Raw genomic sequence first — 17246 nt, forward strand, 5'->3', positions numbered from 1 at the left:
TCTGCCATGTGAACATACCCCAACCTTAACTCCATGTATACCTCCAGTTTAACACACAGGCAAATAGAATTTTGTCTTCATCGGCTTATATTCCTTTATGGACTAAGGCCCAATGTCCATGGGTGCCCGTGAGGCCTTGGTCTTTAACAGCGGATCCTGCAGAGTATTTAGTAGTCAAGTTAGATGTCAAGAACATTATATATAATGTGACATTTTCAAAGGTACTAAACAAGACAACTAGATCCTGCATTATATTCTGCTAATATCATATCACAGAAGTCGCCTGCTTTATGTAATTACCTTACTATGTCTTGTTCTTTGTCTTTTGTTACAGTAAGTAACATCTTTGTAGGCTTACACAGGTATATACAGCATCAATGAAGAATATCCTTTTATGTGTTTGCCTCATCGGTCTGGCCATTGGCTATCCGGTATGTGGAAATAGCTTAATAAAATATAAACTAATACATGAATCTTAAAAGAAATTCTTTTATTGACTATATAAAACCAATTTTCCAAACAGATTTCATATTCCGATTCGAATACCTCTGAAAATGTTGAGGTAAGTTATTATTAATAGTGGGTTACAAAATAGTATGTTACATTTTTATTTTATTACGTGGTCTGCAAGACATTAATTCCTGAAGTCAATGTCTATCGATGAACACCATTTTTACCTAAAATGATGTATTTATAAGTAATTTTATTAAATATGTATATATGGGTTAGAGCCCCAAATTCCCTACATAAACATAGCATTGCCTGCAGACACCCCAATGTGGAGCTTAGGAGAATACTGTATACTGTATGATGTATTATTTGACCTCTACAATAAAACAATATGCAGTCAGCTCCCCATTGAGGCAAATGGATGCAGCCAGGATTTAATAAAACTTTATAGCTATGTGAAGAGGAGCAGAGGGAATTGAAGCTCTGCATCAGAAATCATGATCTACTTTAAACGGGTTATCCAGAGAGGAACATTTTTTTCAAATGTGCTCAGAGTGGTGGAATAACATAAGGGAAGCCAGACTGACCTCACTAGATTTGCTACTATTACCAGTCTGCTGGTGACCATTCTCAGCTCGCCTTCACTTTCGGTTGCAGAGTAATAATGTCCAGAAGCTAATCAATGAGCCAATGATTGCCTGCAGCGGTCACATTGGTCACATGTCCCTAGCTTCTGTGATGTCATCACTGGCTCACTGCAGCAGAAAGCGAAGACTAGATGGGAGCCAGGCAATGGTGAAATGGGAGTAGCAGGGGATCAGGTGAAGTGAGCATGGCTTTTTTATGTTATTCCACCACTCTGAGCCTGTTTGAAAACATTTTTCCTTCTCAGATAAGTCTTTTAAAATTAATCAGCATAGAATGTTGAACCTAAAAATGGCCTGGTGTGAAAAGATGGACATCCCTTTTAAATCTCAGAGTTATCACTGTATGTGTATATATTGATGACTCAAATGAGAGAACTATATAGCCCCAAAAATATACAAGTCATACAGCAAGTTGTCCTTATAGTTGTAATCCTTATGGCTACATTTTTATGTGATCATGAGGAAAGGAATTCTTTTACCAAGCTTATTGCACTGTGTGCTGGAATCATCTGCTATCAGGATGTGATAGGGGAAATATAATATAGATCTGATTGTAATAAAATGTATTCTCTTATTTAGCAACTAAAAGGGAAATTACACTTCTGAACAGTATTGTTTGCAATATTATAATAAACGCCAGTTCAGTACTAATTCCCTGTACTAATACTGTACAGATTTTGATGTTTTATTTCCATGGTTTTCCTCCTATTTTGTATTTTTTCTACTATATATACGGTATCTGTCTACAATCCATCTATCTGATACTAATCTCTTTCTGCTTTCTCAGCTTTAGGGTGAAGTTACACAAACGTATATCGGCTCGGTTTTCACGCCGAGCCGATATACGTTGTCCTCGTGTGCAGGGGGGAGGATGGAAGAGCCAGGAGCAGGAACTGAGCTCCCGCCCCCCTCTCTGCCTCCTCTCCGCCCCTTTGCACTATTTGCAATGGGGAGAGGTGGGACGGGGGTGGGCCAATTCCCGGAACTTAGCCCCGCCCCGCCCCACCCCTTCCCATTGCAAATAGTGCAGAGGGGCAGAGAGGGGGGCGGGAGCTCAGTTCCTACTCCTGGCTCTTCCACCCCCCCCCCCTTCTGCACACGAGGACAACGTATATCGGCTCGGCGTAAGAGCCGAGCCGATATACGTTCGTGTGACTTCACCCGTAATGATATAATTTATCATAGTTATACATTTATTACAGGTGAAGAGCAAGTCATCAGAATCTAGTTTGCAAAGTTCGGAACAACAGGTATATATACAAATTTTAAAGATAAGATATCACATAAAATTAGGATACAATATGTTCGAGTGTTCTTACTACCAGTTAGAATTGGTCTGTGATTTATTAAGGACATTTAAAGAGATCCTCTGGACCTAGAGATACAAAGATGGCCAAGCCGTTTCTCTGACTATCTGCTGCACACTGTACATAGTATGCATCGGTACTCTAAAGGTCCATTTACACACAAAGATGATCACTCAAAACTCGTTCAAAAGATACGGAGATTGACAGTTTTAGAGATCGTTTTGCATTAGCTGCTAATGGGCACTAATGCCCATTAAAAACTTATTACCTTCATTTGCATGTAAATGAGCCTCCAGCACCTGTATGCAGATAATAGCACACGGTGGTCTGTTCTCTGCATACAGTTGCTTTGTTCTTCTGCTGGGCTGCAAGCTGCATACAATGTAATCAGCTGCTCCCATGGAGAACACAGCTCAGCTCTCCGGCTGAACAATGGATTTTATGCTCACCTAAAAATCATCGGTTTGCTGAAAAGTAAACAATGGTAGCATTTACACACAAAGATTATCACTCAAAAGCCATTGTTTGAGTGAATTTCAAGCTATAATCGTCCCATCTAAATGAGGCTTAAGGCACTACATGCTCATCTGACTGGCCAGCATTCCTCATGTGGGCAGCACTGGTCAATCAAAACAGGTGTAGTGTCTTAGACTAATGATACATTCTAATGCACAATGTAGTCAGAGAAGCTGGGGTAGCTATGTTTGGCCGGTTTCATATCTGTGTCTAAATCTCCCCTTGCCAGAGGTTCTGTCCCAGATCTAGCTGAACATACTGAAAGGAAAAAATGCTGCATGTGGTGCTTTTTATTCCATACAAAACCGGGCAGCTGGGCAGAAAGTAGACAAACCCAATTGTAGTCAATAGGGTCTGCCCAACGCTGTTTGATTCCATCCAGAGATGGAGCCGTTTGGCTACAGGAATTCCCCTTTTCTGCTCACCGAATGGAGCAGGAAAGCGGAATCCCCAGTGCAGCTGTGAAACCACCCTTTCTGCAGGTTTGGAGGGTTGCTTTAAAGGCGTGTTCCACTTATAGACATTTATCTAGCTGCAAAGGGGAGGAGAAACAGGAGAAACTTGGTCATACATGCGTGCAATGCTTTCTTCTACAGTATATGGGGAGTTACAGAAACAGCTAAACAATTGCGTTACGGATTTACAATCTAATTTATGTTCACTGTAATATGGACAGATAATGTGAAGAGTTTCTGCATATATCAGGGCAGATAGTAAACATGTTAAAGCCATTCCTGTGACTAGTTGGGTGCAAACCCCGATCATTGGTTGGTGGTTATTTTGTTCAGATAGTAAATATAGCATTATGCATAACGACTAAGCAAACATGTAGGCCTCGGTCAGACGACCGGTTTTTTGCCGCGATTTGCAGATCGCATGTCGGAAGCGCATCCGCAAATCACGTGACCGGGGCCGAAAAATCGCCCGAAAAATTTGCAGCTAGCAGCGTTTTCGGGGAAAAGGCCCCGATCACAGGAGCGCTGTCCAACCCATTGCCATTCAATGGAGCCGGCAATACAGACAGCTCCATTGAAAGCAATGGGCTGGCAGTGAGCGCAGGATGAATATTCGGAAAGGGCTTAAAAATATAAGCCCTTCCCTGAAAATCATCCAAAAATGTGTAAAAAAAAGAAAAATATATATATATATACTCACCTTGTCCGTGCAGCCGGAGTTCAGCCGCGGCCAGCCGGCAGTTCTCCTGAACTGCTCTGGGTAGTATTCAGCAGCCGGGGATTTAAAATCCCCGCCTGCTGCATGGGCTGCCTCTGATTGGTCACAGCCCTCACCAATCAGAGGCAGCTCTCACTCACCCATTCATGAATGGGTGAGTGAGTGCTGCCTCTGATTGGCTCAGCGCAAGGGCCAATCAGGGGCAGCTCTCAGCTATTGAATGACAGCCTCTGATTGGTGAGGGCTGTGACCAATCAGAGGCAGCCCATTCAGCAGGCGGGGATTTTAAATCCCCGGCTGCTGAATACTACCCAGAGCAGTTCAGGAGAACTGCCGGCCGGCTGCGGCTGAACGCCGGCTGCACGGACGAGGTGAGTATATATTTTTATTTTTTTTTTACACATTTTTGGATGATTTTCAGGGAAGGGGTTATATTTTTAAGCCCTTCCCGAAAATTCATCCCGCACTCGCCCGCAGCCCATTGCTTTCAATGGAGCCGGCTGTATTGCCGGCTCCATTGAATTAAATGGGCGAACATCATTCTTCTCTGCCACAGCTGTTACAGCTGTGGCAGAGGAGAATGATTCCTGTAGTATATGTTCTCAATGAGCGCATATAATAGAACACAAGGAATCGCAGATCGCAGATAGGCACGATCTGCGATTCCTCGTGTCCTATAATTTATCGGACATCCGCATAAAAAGCGGCCATGTGTCCGATGCCATTGTGAAGCAATGGTTCTATTTATGCGCAGATCGCATGCGCATGCACAAATCGCGCGAAAAACGCCCGTCTGACCGAGGCCTAATAGTGATGTGGTACTGAATGTTACACCACAAGTCCAACTAAGCTCAGCAGAATGGTGGTGAATAGAGATGAGCGAACGTGCTCGGCCACGCCCCTTTTTCGCCCGAATACCGCGATTTCCGAGTACTTCCGTACTCGGGCGAAAAAATTCGGGGGGCGCCGTGGCGGCACGGGGGGTAGCAGTGGGGAGTGGGGGGGAGAGGGAGAGAGAGGGCTCCCCCCTGTTCCCCGCTGCTACCCCCCGCACCACCACGCCTCTCCCCGCCCCCCGGCGCCCCCCGAATCTTTTCACCCGAGTACTGAAGTACTCGAAAATGGCAGTACTCGGGTGCGTAAGTACTCGAAACGAGTACGTTCGCTCATCTCTAGTGGTGAACATATTTACAGCATGACTTTTAATAAAAATGGCATCTATGATTCTGCCACACATAGATGAATGCCCTCATGCAGAGTTAAAGGGGTTCATTGGGAATTTTACTTTTGATGACCTATTTTCAGGATAGGTCATCAATAGTTGGTCAGCGGGGGTCTACAACTCAAGATCCCCAGAGCTTGTTTCTAAACTAGGACACCCTACACTGCCTCTTTTTAAGCTTTTATTCCAATGTGTATCATCAGAGGAGGCATGTAGCAAAGTGGCAGTCTGTTCTGTAACTCCCATTTAGAACACCCTTTTAGTTGTGCAGAACTATTATTTTTGTATTTCTAATGTATTGTAATGCATTTCTCAGTATGATTCAAGTGAGGAAGCTGCTCACCCTCATAATGAGGAGGTTAGTGGAGAACAACATGCAGACAATGATGATCAAGATCACATCTCAGCTGCTATTGATAGCATAGACATTGAGGAGCAACTCACAAGTGTGGATGATGGAGATAAGCATGAAGATCATAGTGCTCTGCCCACTGGCCTAGAAGAGGAAAATGTGGAAGATGCACAAAAAGAAAGCACTGAACATCCAAATGGTAGTGATGATGAGGATGATGACAATGAATCTGGAAGTCATGAGAACAAGTTTGACAATGCTGTAAGTAAACATTAAGTCAATCTTTAGAAACCCCACTCATTAAGACTTGTATAGAATAAGATACATTTTAAGCTTTTTCTCACGTTTGGCTTGGTAGTTTGTAGTTTATGATCAATCTGCCTCTGCTACAAATAAAAATCAGCTCTTCGTGAACTGACTTTTGATGAGACTGTGATAGATTTGGGCTTATACACAGCAGCAAGTTAGAGGAGGCAGAGCTGCCTGTGGAGGGAAAGCAGCAGCTTGAACCCGTGGTGAGACAGAGGGTGTGTCTCAGACTACCTCAGACGCCATGTAAATAAATTGTAGTTGCAGATCACAGCTCTGTCCTAATGGAGCCGAGTTAAAAAGCAGCAAGCACTGAAGGTAATCATCAACTATAGGTACTGACTTGTATACAGCTTTCATCCGCTTCATGACCAGCCATACATATTTTTATGATCACTAAGGAGACTTAGGCTAGGGTTGGTCTAGTCTAAGGCCAGCATAGAACTCACCTACAAGTAAGAGTCCGATCCTGGTTGTTTAATACTTTAGATATTGGGGTCAATAACAGCCATGGGAAGTAAGTGGTTTATGGGGGAAAAACTTCCTCCGTCATCCATCATGATGCAATTCCAGGGTGCCAATGGGTTGCCATGACCAGAGGCCTGACAAAAGGCTTATAATTACAGTGGATGCGTAAACTGGAATGCATTAGGTAAATATAATGGTACCATTATTTGTGAGATTTAGACCACCTGCAATGTACTACTGGATATACATAGGTGACACAGTCAGGTGTATCCATTGATAAGATTTGTATGGGAAACATTGTATGAAGGAGGTTAATCCTATTCATGCTGATCGTGGCTGTTTCCAGCAGGTATTTGTGAGAAACATGCAGCACACACATTCTATGGAGCAAGATTGGCTCCTGATCCTCCTCCATACAAACCCTGAACACAAATGACATAACTGTATTTTGTTAAGGGGTTAAATTCATGACTGAAGCTGGCCATACACATGAGACAAGAATTGCTGATATTGATGGGATCATTTGGCGATTATTGGTGTATAGGAGAATGCTGACTGTTGCCAATGGTACATGTGGAAGGACAGAGAGATTGGGCATGTTAAATTTCAACATACCTGATCTTTTGTTTCTATGGGAGATCACCCACTTTTAGAGAGTTTATGCATGTTTATGGTGAAGTATGTAAAAATAGCTGTTGGCCAAATGACTGTCCACCAAAGGCTATCAAAGTCAGCCCCACAGAAGTGAATGGATTGGTGGTCAGGCATGTGCACCACTACTGCATTCACTAAGGGGAACTTTGGATGCACCATTCTCATGATCTCTGGAGGTTGGAATCCTAGCGATCAATTTATCGCCTATCCTGTGGACAGGTGATAAGTGATTTGGTGGGATAAGCCCTTTAAATAAGGAATACTTGGGTAAGAAATGGTGAGAAATAGTATTAAAACTATTTTAAAGCAAATAAGTGTTTTTTCTGTGTATGACTTTAGATGACCTTATTCTGTCATATCATGCAGGAAGCTCCAAAAAGTGAGGATCACTCAGACAGTACCACTGAAGAACTTAAAGGTGGACAATGGAAACACTCAAATGAGGCAATGAAGAAAAGCAAAGAAGATGCTGTAAGTACCCAAGATGAAAATATTCAAGAGAATTTCTCTCATGAAGATGATAATGTCAGTGATAATGATGAGGATGCAGACTCCAATGAAAAAGAAGATGGTGACTATGAAGACAATGTAACTATCAAAGCTGGAAATAGTAAGGAGGATAATCAGGACTGCAGAAATGAGAGTAAAGAAAATAATGATATCAACAGCAAAATTAAGAAAAGTCAGGAGAACAGCTTTGAAACAGATGGTGAAGAAATGCAAAATGATGATTCAAATGTATCATTAAATCATAACAGTGACTCCAATATAAACAGGGATGTTACCATAAGTACGTCATCTGAAAGTAGCAAAAAGGTAATGAAAAAGAAAAACAAGCAGATTGCTACCAACAAAGGCAAAGGCCAAGCTACGAGAAAGAGTAAGCTTGACGATGATAGGTACAACAAGAAACCTGAAGAGCAAACCCAAATGTTAAATGCCTATAAAAGCCCAGAAGACCACAATACTGAAGTACCGGATAGTGTTGAAAATGTGTTGCATAGTAAACAAGATGAATCAAACATATCTGATAGTCATTCAGATGAAGATATTAATTCAAAAGAAAAACCTGACTCAAAAGAAAATAGTCATTCAAAGGAAGACACTCACTCAAAAGAGGATGTTCAATCTCCAGAAGACATTCAATCATCAGAAGAAACCCATTCACAGGAAGAAGTTCCTTCAGAGGAAGACTCAATAGAAGACACTCCTTCAACAGAAGGATCTCCTTCAAAAGAAATACCCTCAAGGGAAGATAGCCATTCACATGAAGATACCCAGTTAACCAGCAATAAACATTACAGCACACTAAATGAGAACATTGCTAAGTCTACGGAGTCAATTGAAGATGTAACTCAATCACAAGAAGATACTAGTCAATCAGAAGAAGATGAAAATAAGTCAAGAGAAAATCTCAGTCATAGTAAGTCCAAAGAAATACTTCAGTTAAAACAAAATGAAAAACCAATGGAAAAAACAAGTAAAAGTGCATCTGTAGAAGATGAGCATGGGTCCAAGTCTACACAAGAAAAAAGTGAATCCGTGGAAGATGTTCATAGTAAGCAGATCTCTAAAGAAGATTCTCAAGACACAGACTCAGCAGAAAATGACAGGACAGTACATGATTCTGCTGCCAAAATAGAGCAGGACAGAAGTAGTGAATCAACAGAAGCTAGTAATTCTTTCAAATTGATGTCCATTGTGTTAGGAAATAGTACTTTGGATGATAGCAAATCTTCCAGTAAGTCAGCAGAGGTCAATACAGTTTCCAAAGAGAACACTGAAGAGGATCGTGACTCATCAGACAATGACAAAAAAGACACTGTTTCAGCAGAAGACAATGAAAGCCAATCTAAAGAGAGTAGTGAATCAATTGAGGTGAGGCAGAACAGTAAGTCCAGTGAGTCTGAAGATATCAGTAGAGAATCTCTAAGTTCTGAATATGATAAACGAAGGATAATGTTTGGTGCTTATCAACGTAAAGCCATTGGAAATGATAATGACTGCCAAGATGGGTATTAGACACAGGGACTATACCAATTCGAACTAGCTTATATAGTATATAACCAGTATCTGCTAATGATGGATGTGTTTTTTATCTGAAGCTGGAACACAACATGCTACCACTGACACGAATGTATTAGATGTCTTCAATTTCTGGACATAACATCAAAGTATTGTAGAGTATAATAATGTTTAATTAAATTTATAAATCTTTTCTTGCAGAAGACAATGGAAGAAATATAAGCTAGAGACCATATGCATTGGTGTATCCAAAATGATACCTCAAAACAGTCTTGTTACTATTGGAAAGAACCCACAAAGCACTGGATGAGCTTTCTTATCATGTATAGCCAAATACCGTATCTTTATTGTGCCTTTTCTATTTAAACAATTTTTGTTGTGATAAATGCATTAACAAGGTCATATATGTTGCAAATATGAACTGCTCCGATGCCTCCAAGCCTACCATCATAGTAGACAGACTTACACAGTTTATCTGCTGACTGTAATTCTGGTATCCAGGGGAGTATCTATAGGAGGTGCACAAGTAGAAGTCTAAAAGTTGTTGCCTTGCTGTGATGCCTGATAAAGGTAAAGTTCCCTCATGCAATCACTGAGTCACAACTGACTCCTAGGGTGATGTAATATTGTGATGTTTTCTTAGCAGACTGTTTTTGCGGGGTGGTTTGCCATTGCCTTCCCCAGTCATCTTTTTACCCCTCAATAAGATGGGTACTCATTTTTCTAACCTCGGAAGGATGGAAGGCTGAGTCAACCTTGAGCCAGCTACATAAACCACATGGGGATAGAACCCTCAAACCTTCTGGTCATAAGTGAGAGCTTAGGACTGCATTTCTGTTGCCTTAACACTTTGCGCCATGAGGGGGTCCTGAGCAAGCATATAAAGTACTGTGCAAAAGTTTTAGGTAGGTGTGAAAAAAGTGCTGAAAAGTTAGAATGCTTTTAAAGATAGAAGTGTTAATACTTTTTTGGTCAATTATCAAAATGCAAAGTGAACAAAAGAGAAATATAAATTGGTGTGGCCAACCTTTGCACAGAGTCTTTGAAGAAACTCAACAGGGAGGTTGTTCCAAACATCTTGGAGAACTAAACAGATCTTAGGTGGATGTCGGCTCACTCAAATCCTTCTGTCTCTTCATGTAATCCCAGACAGACTGGATGATGTTGAGCTCAGAGCCCTGTTGGGCCATATCATCACTTCTTGGACTCTCTGTTCTTCTTTGTACTGAAGACGATTAGCTTTATGTTTAGGATCATTATCCTACTGAGTCAGGCGCCTTCTATTTTGAAAAAAAATTCTTACTTTGCAGCATTTTTTCCACACCAGACGAAAACCTTTATATAATATTATATATATATATATTTGAAGCAGAAGGAATTTTTTATTATTCTGTAAAACACTTTTGAATATTTATCCGTTAAATGAGTTGTATGTGAATAGATGAAATGAACTGAATAAAAAAAATATATATATATATTCTTTACATAGACTGTGTTTGGTATTGCAGCTCAGCCCATAGACAAAAGTTGCACTGGAGGAAAAAAGTAGTCCCCTTTACTAAACTCACATAATAGCAATATTAATAATACATTCATACCAATGTTCATTTTGTTCAAAAATCCATCAAAACTGTTTTGTTCAGGATAAAATATGACAGTTTTCACAGTACTTCATTTAGCCTATATACAATAAATGTCATGGCCCCTAAAATATTTATATCTAGGATCTCTATACGCCAAAAGAAAGAAAATGGCCCACGTTCATCAAGGTATTTGCCCCTGTTTTGTTCATTTTACTCCACAATAATGGAGTTTCATTTAGTAGGTGCATCCTGCGTCAGTGGAAATAATATTAAGACCAGCCGATGAAACGGCAGTGTTAATAAATTCCCCCATTGTCTTTGAATTTGTGATGGGAAATGTCAAACAAGAAAGGCCTCATTTAGATCTGAATCAGATTTCTGGTGCAGAAATGTCACATCAAAATACAGCACAGTGGGAGCACGGTCTACGCTTACTTTTGGGGGAGACCACTGGATCGGGAAGCTGCGAAAGCATAAGAAATACCTGCCTGGAATCTAGGAAACCTGCTGTATGAGAATCATAACTTAACGCCCATTTACACGCATTGATTATCGCTCAAAATTCGCTCAAACAATGATTTTTTGGTGAGCATAAAAACCATCGTTTAGCTGGAGAGTAGATAACAAGGATTGCACTTTGTGACTCTCCACGGGAGCAGCTGATTACATTGTATTTAGCTGAAAGCCCCGTGGCAGAACAATGCAGCTGAATGCAGAGAACAGACCACCAGCCGTTCTCTGCATACAGCACACGGAAGCTCATTTACATTTAACTGAAGGTAATAAGCTGCTAATGGGCATTAGTGTCCATTAGCAGCTTATGCAAAATGATCGCTAAAACTGTCAATCTCCCTATCTTTTGAACATTTATCTTTGCGTGTAAATGGGCCTTAAGTTTATGCTGCTCATACCTGCTGACAGGTTCCCTTTGATTGGTGGCCTTCATCCATGCATAATACTTGATCATAGATCACTGATTCCATATTTCAGGAGCCCACATGTGGTAATTATGGAAACCTCTTTTATTACTATACATGTTCTGCACTTTAATTTCAGGTGAACAGATTTGGTATTTTACAGTACAATCTGTAGACGCATTGGAAATCTCTTACTTATTTATTTCTACTTTTTCAGATGATTATATATCTGTAATTTAGGAATATTTCAATACTGTCTGGCAATTTGACAGGATTTTATTATATTGTTATGTACTGTTTGATCTATTGGTGGTTTGAGACTTTTTTCACATAGAATTTTGGCTGAATCTCAGTAATAATAGGATCCTTCAGGTTTCTTTTGAGGTTGCGGTAATTTTGATTGTAAAAAAGTACAATTGATTACACTATCTTTATCAGCAAAAATACCGGAAATCCCTGACACAAGGTTAATAACACTAATGCGAACGGATTTTACGCCAGATTTCCTTTGTGATATAAAGCATTATAACGTAGCAGTGAGGCTTTTATTCCTGTCCATACAAGCCATATATTTAGGGTGCACTAATTGTTGCTCTTTTCATTTCCTATTTCAATTGTAGCTAAAACATGTTTGTATTAACAAACAAGAATATGACCGAATAATAGAATTGTACCTTTGATACCAGACATTAACACTGCTGTATATGTTATAATTGTTTTCTAATGTACAGTATTTATTAATTGATACTGTAGGAGTAATGAATATTTTGTTGTATTGCATACTAAAATAAAATTATACAAAGAATATTCTGTCTGTTCTTTTATGACCACTGTTAGGCCAGATTCAGATTTACAGATCTGGTACAAAATACTGGAAGAAATAGTGTTGCATGCAGCACTCTTTCTTCCGGTAAAATGCCGGGCAGCTGAGCAGAAACCAAACTGACCCTATTATACTCAATGAGGTCCATTTGGTGCTGTTCGGTTCCATCATAAGACGGCTATTCAACCAGGGGATTCCCTTTCCTGCCCCCCAAAGGGAGTAGGAAAACAGAACCCCCACTGCAGATGTGAAAACAGGTTTATTGCTCTAATATTTACAACTGACTGGTGTAGGACTGCTGTCTGTTCTTCTGTCCAGCTAGCATGCCAAACTACTGTGTTGGGAAATTACTGCTTGTACCAGTTTTTCCCAACTTCAAGGCACCCCAACAGGTCATGTTTTTAGGATATCCTCTAGTAAGAACACCTGTGGCAATGTCTGAGGCATTGACAATAATTACATCAGCTGTGCAATACTGAGGACATACAGAAAACATGACCTGTTGGCGGTCCCTGAGGACTGGAGTTGAGAAGCACTGGCTTATACAGTATGTATGTGTTGTATAAGGCTTGGTCACCACACTGCGATACCTACATACAGCCGAAAGCCCATCTTCCCACGGTGGCCAATGCCAATGGGATTCAGCTTGAAATCCTGCTCTCTTATGAGTAAAATCTTTTGCCCATTGGCACCATGTGGGGGTGCAGTTTCAGTTTCATGCAGTGACTGTAGCATAGAAACCGAAACAAATGCAAACATGACAGCACTAGCATCACGGTGTGAAGAGATCCATAGGATAAAAGAAAGATGTCCAAATCTTTGTACAGTTAGCTCTCCCTAGTGGTGGTTGCTGTTAAATGATATGGCCGTGTGATCAGGACTTATTCTGTGTTGGACCTCCTCTTACCAGACCTAGCGTCGGGGCCAATTTTAGACAAAGGATGGACCTGGGCAAAAGGAAAAGTAGGGAATTTCAATGACAGGGTGACCATACACAACCAGCCATCAACTAAATCAATACATATAAAGGTCTTTGCACATAACAAGCATCAAACCATATTTTTCTGTAGTCACAGCCTGGCGAACCTTATTGAATGGGTTCCTAGCTTTAACCCAATAAAGACCAAGTGCCATAAATATATGGCGTTTAGTGATTTAGTGATGGAATTTAATCCTGCGCCATAGTAAAAATACAGCACGGGATTAATGGTCCTTTTCCTGCTATGTAGCCAAGGACCCAAAGGAGAAGACAGAAGTGGTTTTAACCTTCTCTTTTACAAGCTACATAGCGCTCAATAAGTGCTATGTACAGAATGCAGGAAGTGGCACTGCCATTTCCTGCATGTGACCTGATGATCATGTGATTGCAGGAGACTCTTGGTATGTCATTGCTGCAGGGTCTTAGCAGAGTCCAGAACAGCTCTGACAGTGACTATTGGTAAGAACCTCGTATTTTTATGCGGATAGTATAAACAACAGCTGTGCAGTTTTATTCAGATATTAAATGTGTATGAGCACTAAGGCACAGGGTTTTGTTAATGTTTCAGTCCCACTCCTTGTCACTTCCTTAAGTATGTAATCCTCACTAGAGATGAGCGAACGTGTTCTTCCGAGCTTGATATTCGTGCGAATATTAGGGTGTTCGGGATGTTCGTTATTCGTAACGAACACCATGCGGTGTTCTGGTTACTTTCACTTCCTTCCCTGAGACGTTAGCGCGCTTTTCTGGCCAATTGAAAGACAGGGAAGGCATTACAACTTCCCCCTGTGACATTCAAGCCCTATACCACCCCCCTGCTGTGAGTGGCTGGGAAGATCAGGTGTCACCCGAACATAAAAGTCGGCCCCTCCCGCGGTTCGCCTCAGATGCCGTGTGAGTTAGATGAGGGACAGTGCTGTTTGTACCGGAGCTGCTGTAGGGAAAGAATTGGTAGTTAGTGTAGGCTTCAAGACCCCCCAAAGGTCCTTATTAGGGCCACTGATAGCTGTGTGTTGGCTGCTGTTAGCAGTGGCAATTTTTTTTTTTCTCAAAATCGGCTCTGCAGAGCGTTGCACCTGGCATTAGGGACAGAAGTGCTGCATAGGCAGGGAGAGTGTTAGGAGTGAGTGTAGCCTTCAAGAACCTCAACGGTCCTTTCTAGGGCCATATTTAACCGTGTGCAGTACTGTCCAGGCTGCTGTTAGCTGTGCTGCATTTTTTTTTTGCGTCTCAAAATCGCCTCTGCAGAGCATTGCACCCTCCATTGATACTGCAGGGAAAGAATTGTATAGGCAGGGCCACAACACAGTTATTATTCATTGAATATACGCAGTGCTGCCTTTTGCTTGTAAAACAAGTGAAAATAATTCTATTTGTCCTGCCTCTGTCCGTCCTAAGGGCGGTGGACACGTGTCGGCTGCGTGTGCAACCTGTAAAAATCAGACGCACCCAGCTACGTTTTACTCCTGGCTTCGCCATTTGCTTTCCTTAATTGGGAAAAAAAATACCTGCTCTGCCACAGTTAATAACTCTGCTACCCTCACGTTCTGTGACACATTAGCAGGAAAACAGCACAGTTATTAAACTTCTCATGTTCATAGAATATACGCAGTGCTGCCTTTTGGTGCAAAAAAACGGAAAATAATTCTATTTGTCCTGCCTCTGTCCGTCCTAAGGGCGGTGGACACGTGTCGGCTGCGTGTGCAACCTGTAAAAATCAGACGCACCCAGCTACGTTTTACTCCTGGCTTCGCCATTTGCTTTCCTTAATTGGGAAAAAAAATACCTGCTCTGCCACAGTTAATAACTCTGCTACCCTCACGTTCTGTGACACATTAGCAGGAAAACAGCACAGTTATTAAACTTCTCATGTTCATAAAATATACGCAGTGCTGCCTTTTGGTGCAAAAAAACGGAAAATAATTCTATTTGTCCTGCCTCTGTCCGTCCTAAGGGCGGTGGACACGTGTCGGCTGCGTGTGCAACCTGTAAAAATCAGACGCACCCAGCTACGTGTTACTCCTGGCTTCGCCATTTGCTTTCCTTAATTGGGAAAAAAAATACCTGCTCTGCCACAGTTAATAACTCTGCTACCCTCACGTTCTGTGACAGATTAGCAGGAAAACAGCACAGTTATTAAACTTCTCATGTTCATAGAATATACGCAGTGCTGCCTTTTGGTGCAAAAAAACGGAAAATAATTCTATTTGTCCTGCCTCTGTCCGTCCTAAGGGCGGTGGACACGTGTCGGCTGCGTGTGCAACCTGTAAAAATCAGACGCACCCAGCTACGTTTTTCTCATGGCTTCGCCATTTGCTTTCCTTAATTGGGAAAAAAAATACCTGCTCTGCCACAGTTAATAACTCTGCTACCCTCACGTTCTGTGACACATTAGCAGGAAAACAGCACAGTTATTAAACTTCTCATGTTCATAAAATATACGCAGTGCTGCCTTTTGGTGCAAAAAAACGGAAAATAACTCTATTTGTCCTGCCTCTGTCCGTCCTAAGGGCGGTGGACACGTGTCGGCTGCGTGTGCAACCTGTAAAAATCAGACGCACCCAGCTACGTTTTACTCCTGGCTTCGCCATTTGCTTTCCTTAATTGGGAAAAAAAATACCTGCTCTGCCACAGTTAATAACTCTGCTACCCTCACGTTCTGTGACACATTAGCAGGAAAACAGCACAGTTATTAAACTTCTCATGTTCATAGAATATACGCAGTGCTGCCTTTTGGTGCAAAAAAACGGAAAATAATTCTATTTGTCCTGCCTCTGTCCGTCCTAAGGGCGGTGGACACGTGTCGGCTGCGTGTGCAACCTGTAAAAATCAGACGCACTAAGCTACGTTTTACTCCTGGCTTCGCCATTTGCTTTCCTTAATTGGGAAAAAAAATACCTGCTCTGCCACAGTTAATAACTCTGCTACCCTCATGTTCTGTGACACATTAGCAGGAAAACAGCACAGTTATTAAACTTAGATTATACATTCACTAGAGGCAGTGGGGCCTTTCGTTTTCAAAAAAGGGAAAAAATTATATTTGGCCTGCAGTCTTGCGCCAATTTATTAGCTGCCTGTGAAATCAAATCACTGGTAATACAGCATGCTGAGGGGTAGGGGTAGGCCTAGAGGACGTGGACGCGGCCGAGGACGCGGAGGGCCAAGTCAGGGTGTGGGCACAGGCCGAGCTCCTGATCCAGGTGTGTCGCAGCCGACTGCTGCGCGATTAGGAGAGAGGCACGTTTCTGGTGTCCCCACATTCATCGCCCAATTAATGGGTCCACGCGGGAGACGGTTATTAGAAAATGAGCAGTGTGAGCAGGTCCTGTCCTGGATGGCAGAAAGTGCTTCGAGCAACCTATCGTCTACCCGCAGTTCTGCGCCGTCCACTGCTGCAAATCCGAATCCTCTGACTGCTGCTCCTCCTTCCTCCCAGCCTCCTCACTCCACTACAATGACACCTGCTCAGGAGCGGGAACACTCCCAGGAACTGTTCTCGGGCCCCTGCTTAGATTGGGCAGCAGCGGTTCCTCTCCCACCAGAGGAGTTTATCGTCACTGATGCCCAACCATTCGAAAGTTCCCGGGGTCCGGGGGAAGAGGCTGGGGACTTCCGCCAACTGTCTCAACAACTTTCTGTGGGTGAGGAGGACGATGACGATCAGACACAGTTGTCTTGCAGTGAGGTAGTAGTAAGGGCAGTAAGTCCAAGGGAGCAGCGCACAGAGGATTCGGAGGAAGAGCAGCAGGACGATGAGGTGACTGACCCCACCTGGTGTGCAACGCTTACTCAGGAGGACAGGTCTTCAGAGGGGGAGTCAA

At 42.1% G+C, this 17246-nt stretch overlaps 1 protein-coding gene across 1 annotated transcript; it reads left to right on the top strand.

Moving 5' to 3' along the window:
- Positions 1-377: 377 nt before the first annotated feature.
- On the top strand, positions 378-9120 carry LOC136573562 (dentin sialophosphoprotein-like). Its single transcript, XM_066574832.1, has 5 exons — positions 378-431; positions 524-562; positions 2300-2347; positions 5632-5928; positions 7465-9120. Exons 1-5 carry the CDS (start codon positions 378-380, stop codon positions 9118-9120), a joined length of 2094 nt encoding a protein of 697 aa, XP_066430929.1.
- Positions 9121-17246: the final 8126 nt, after the last annotated feature.

Source organism: Eleutherodactylus coqui, chromosome 7 (genome assembly GCF_035609145.1).
Source record: "Eleutherodactylus coqui strain aEleCoq1 chromosome 7, aEleCoq1.hap1, whole genome shotgun sequence".
NCBI classification, from domain to species: Eukaryota; Metazoa; Chordata; class Amphibia; order Anura; family Eleutherodactylidae; genus Eleutherodactylus; species Eleutherodactylus coqui.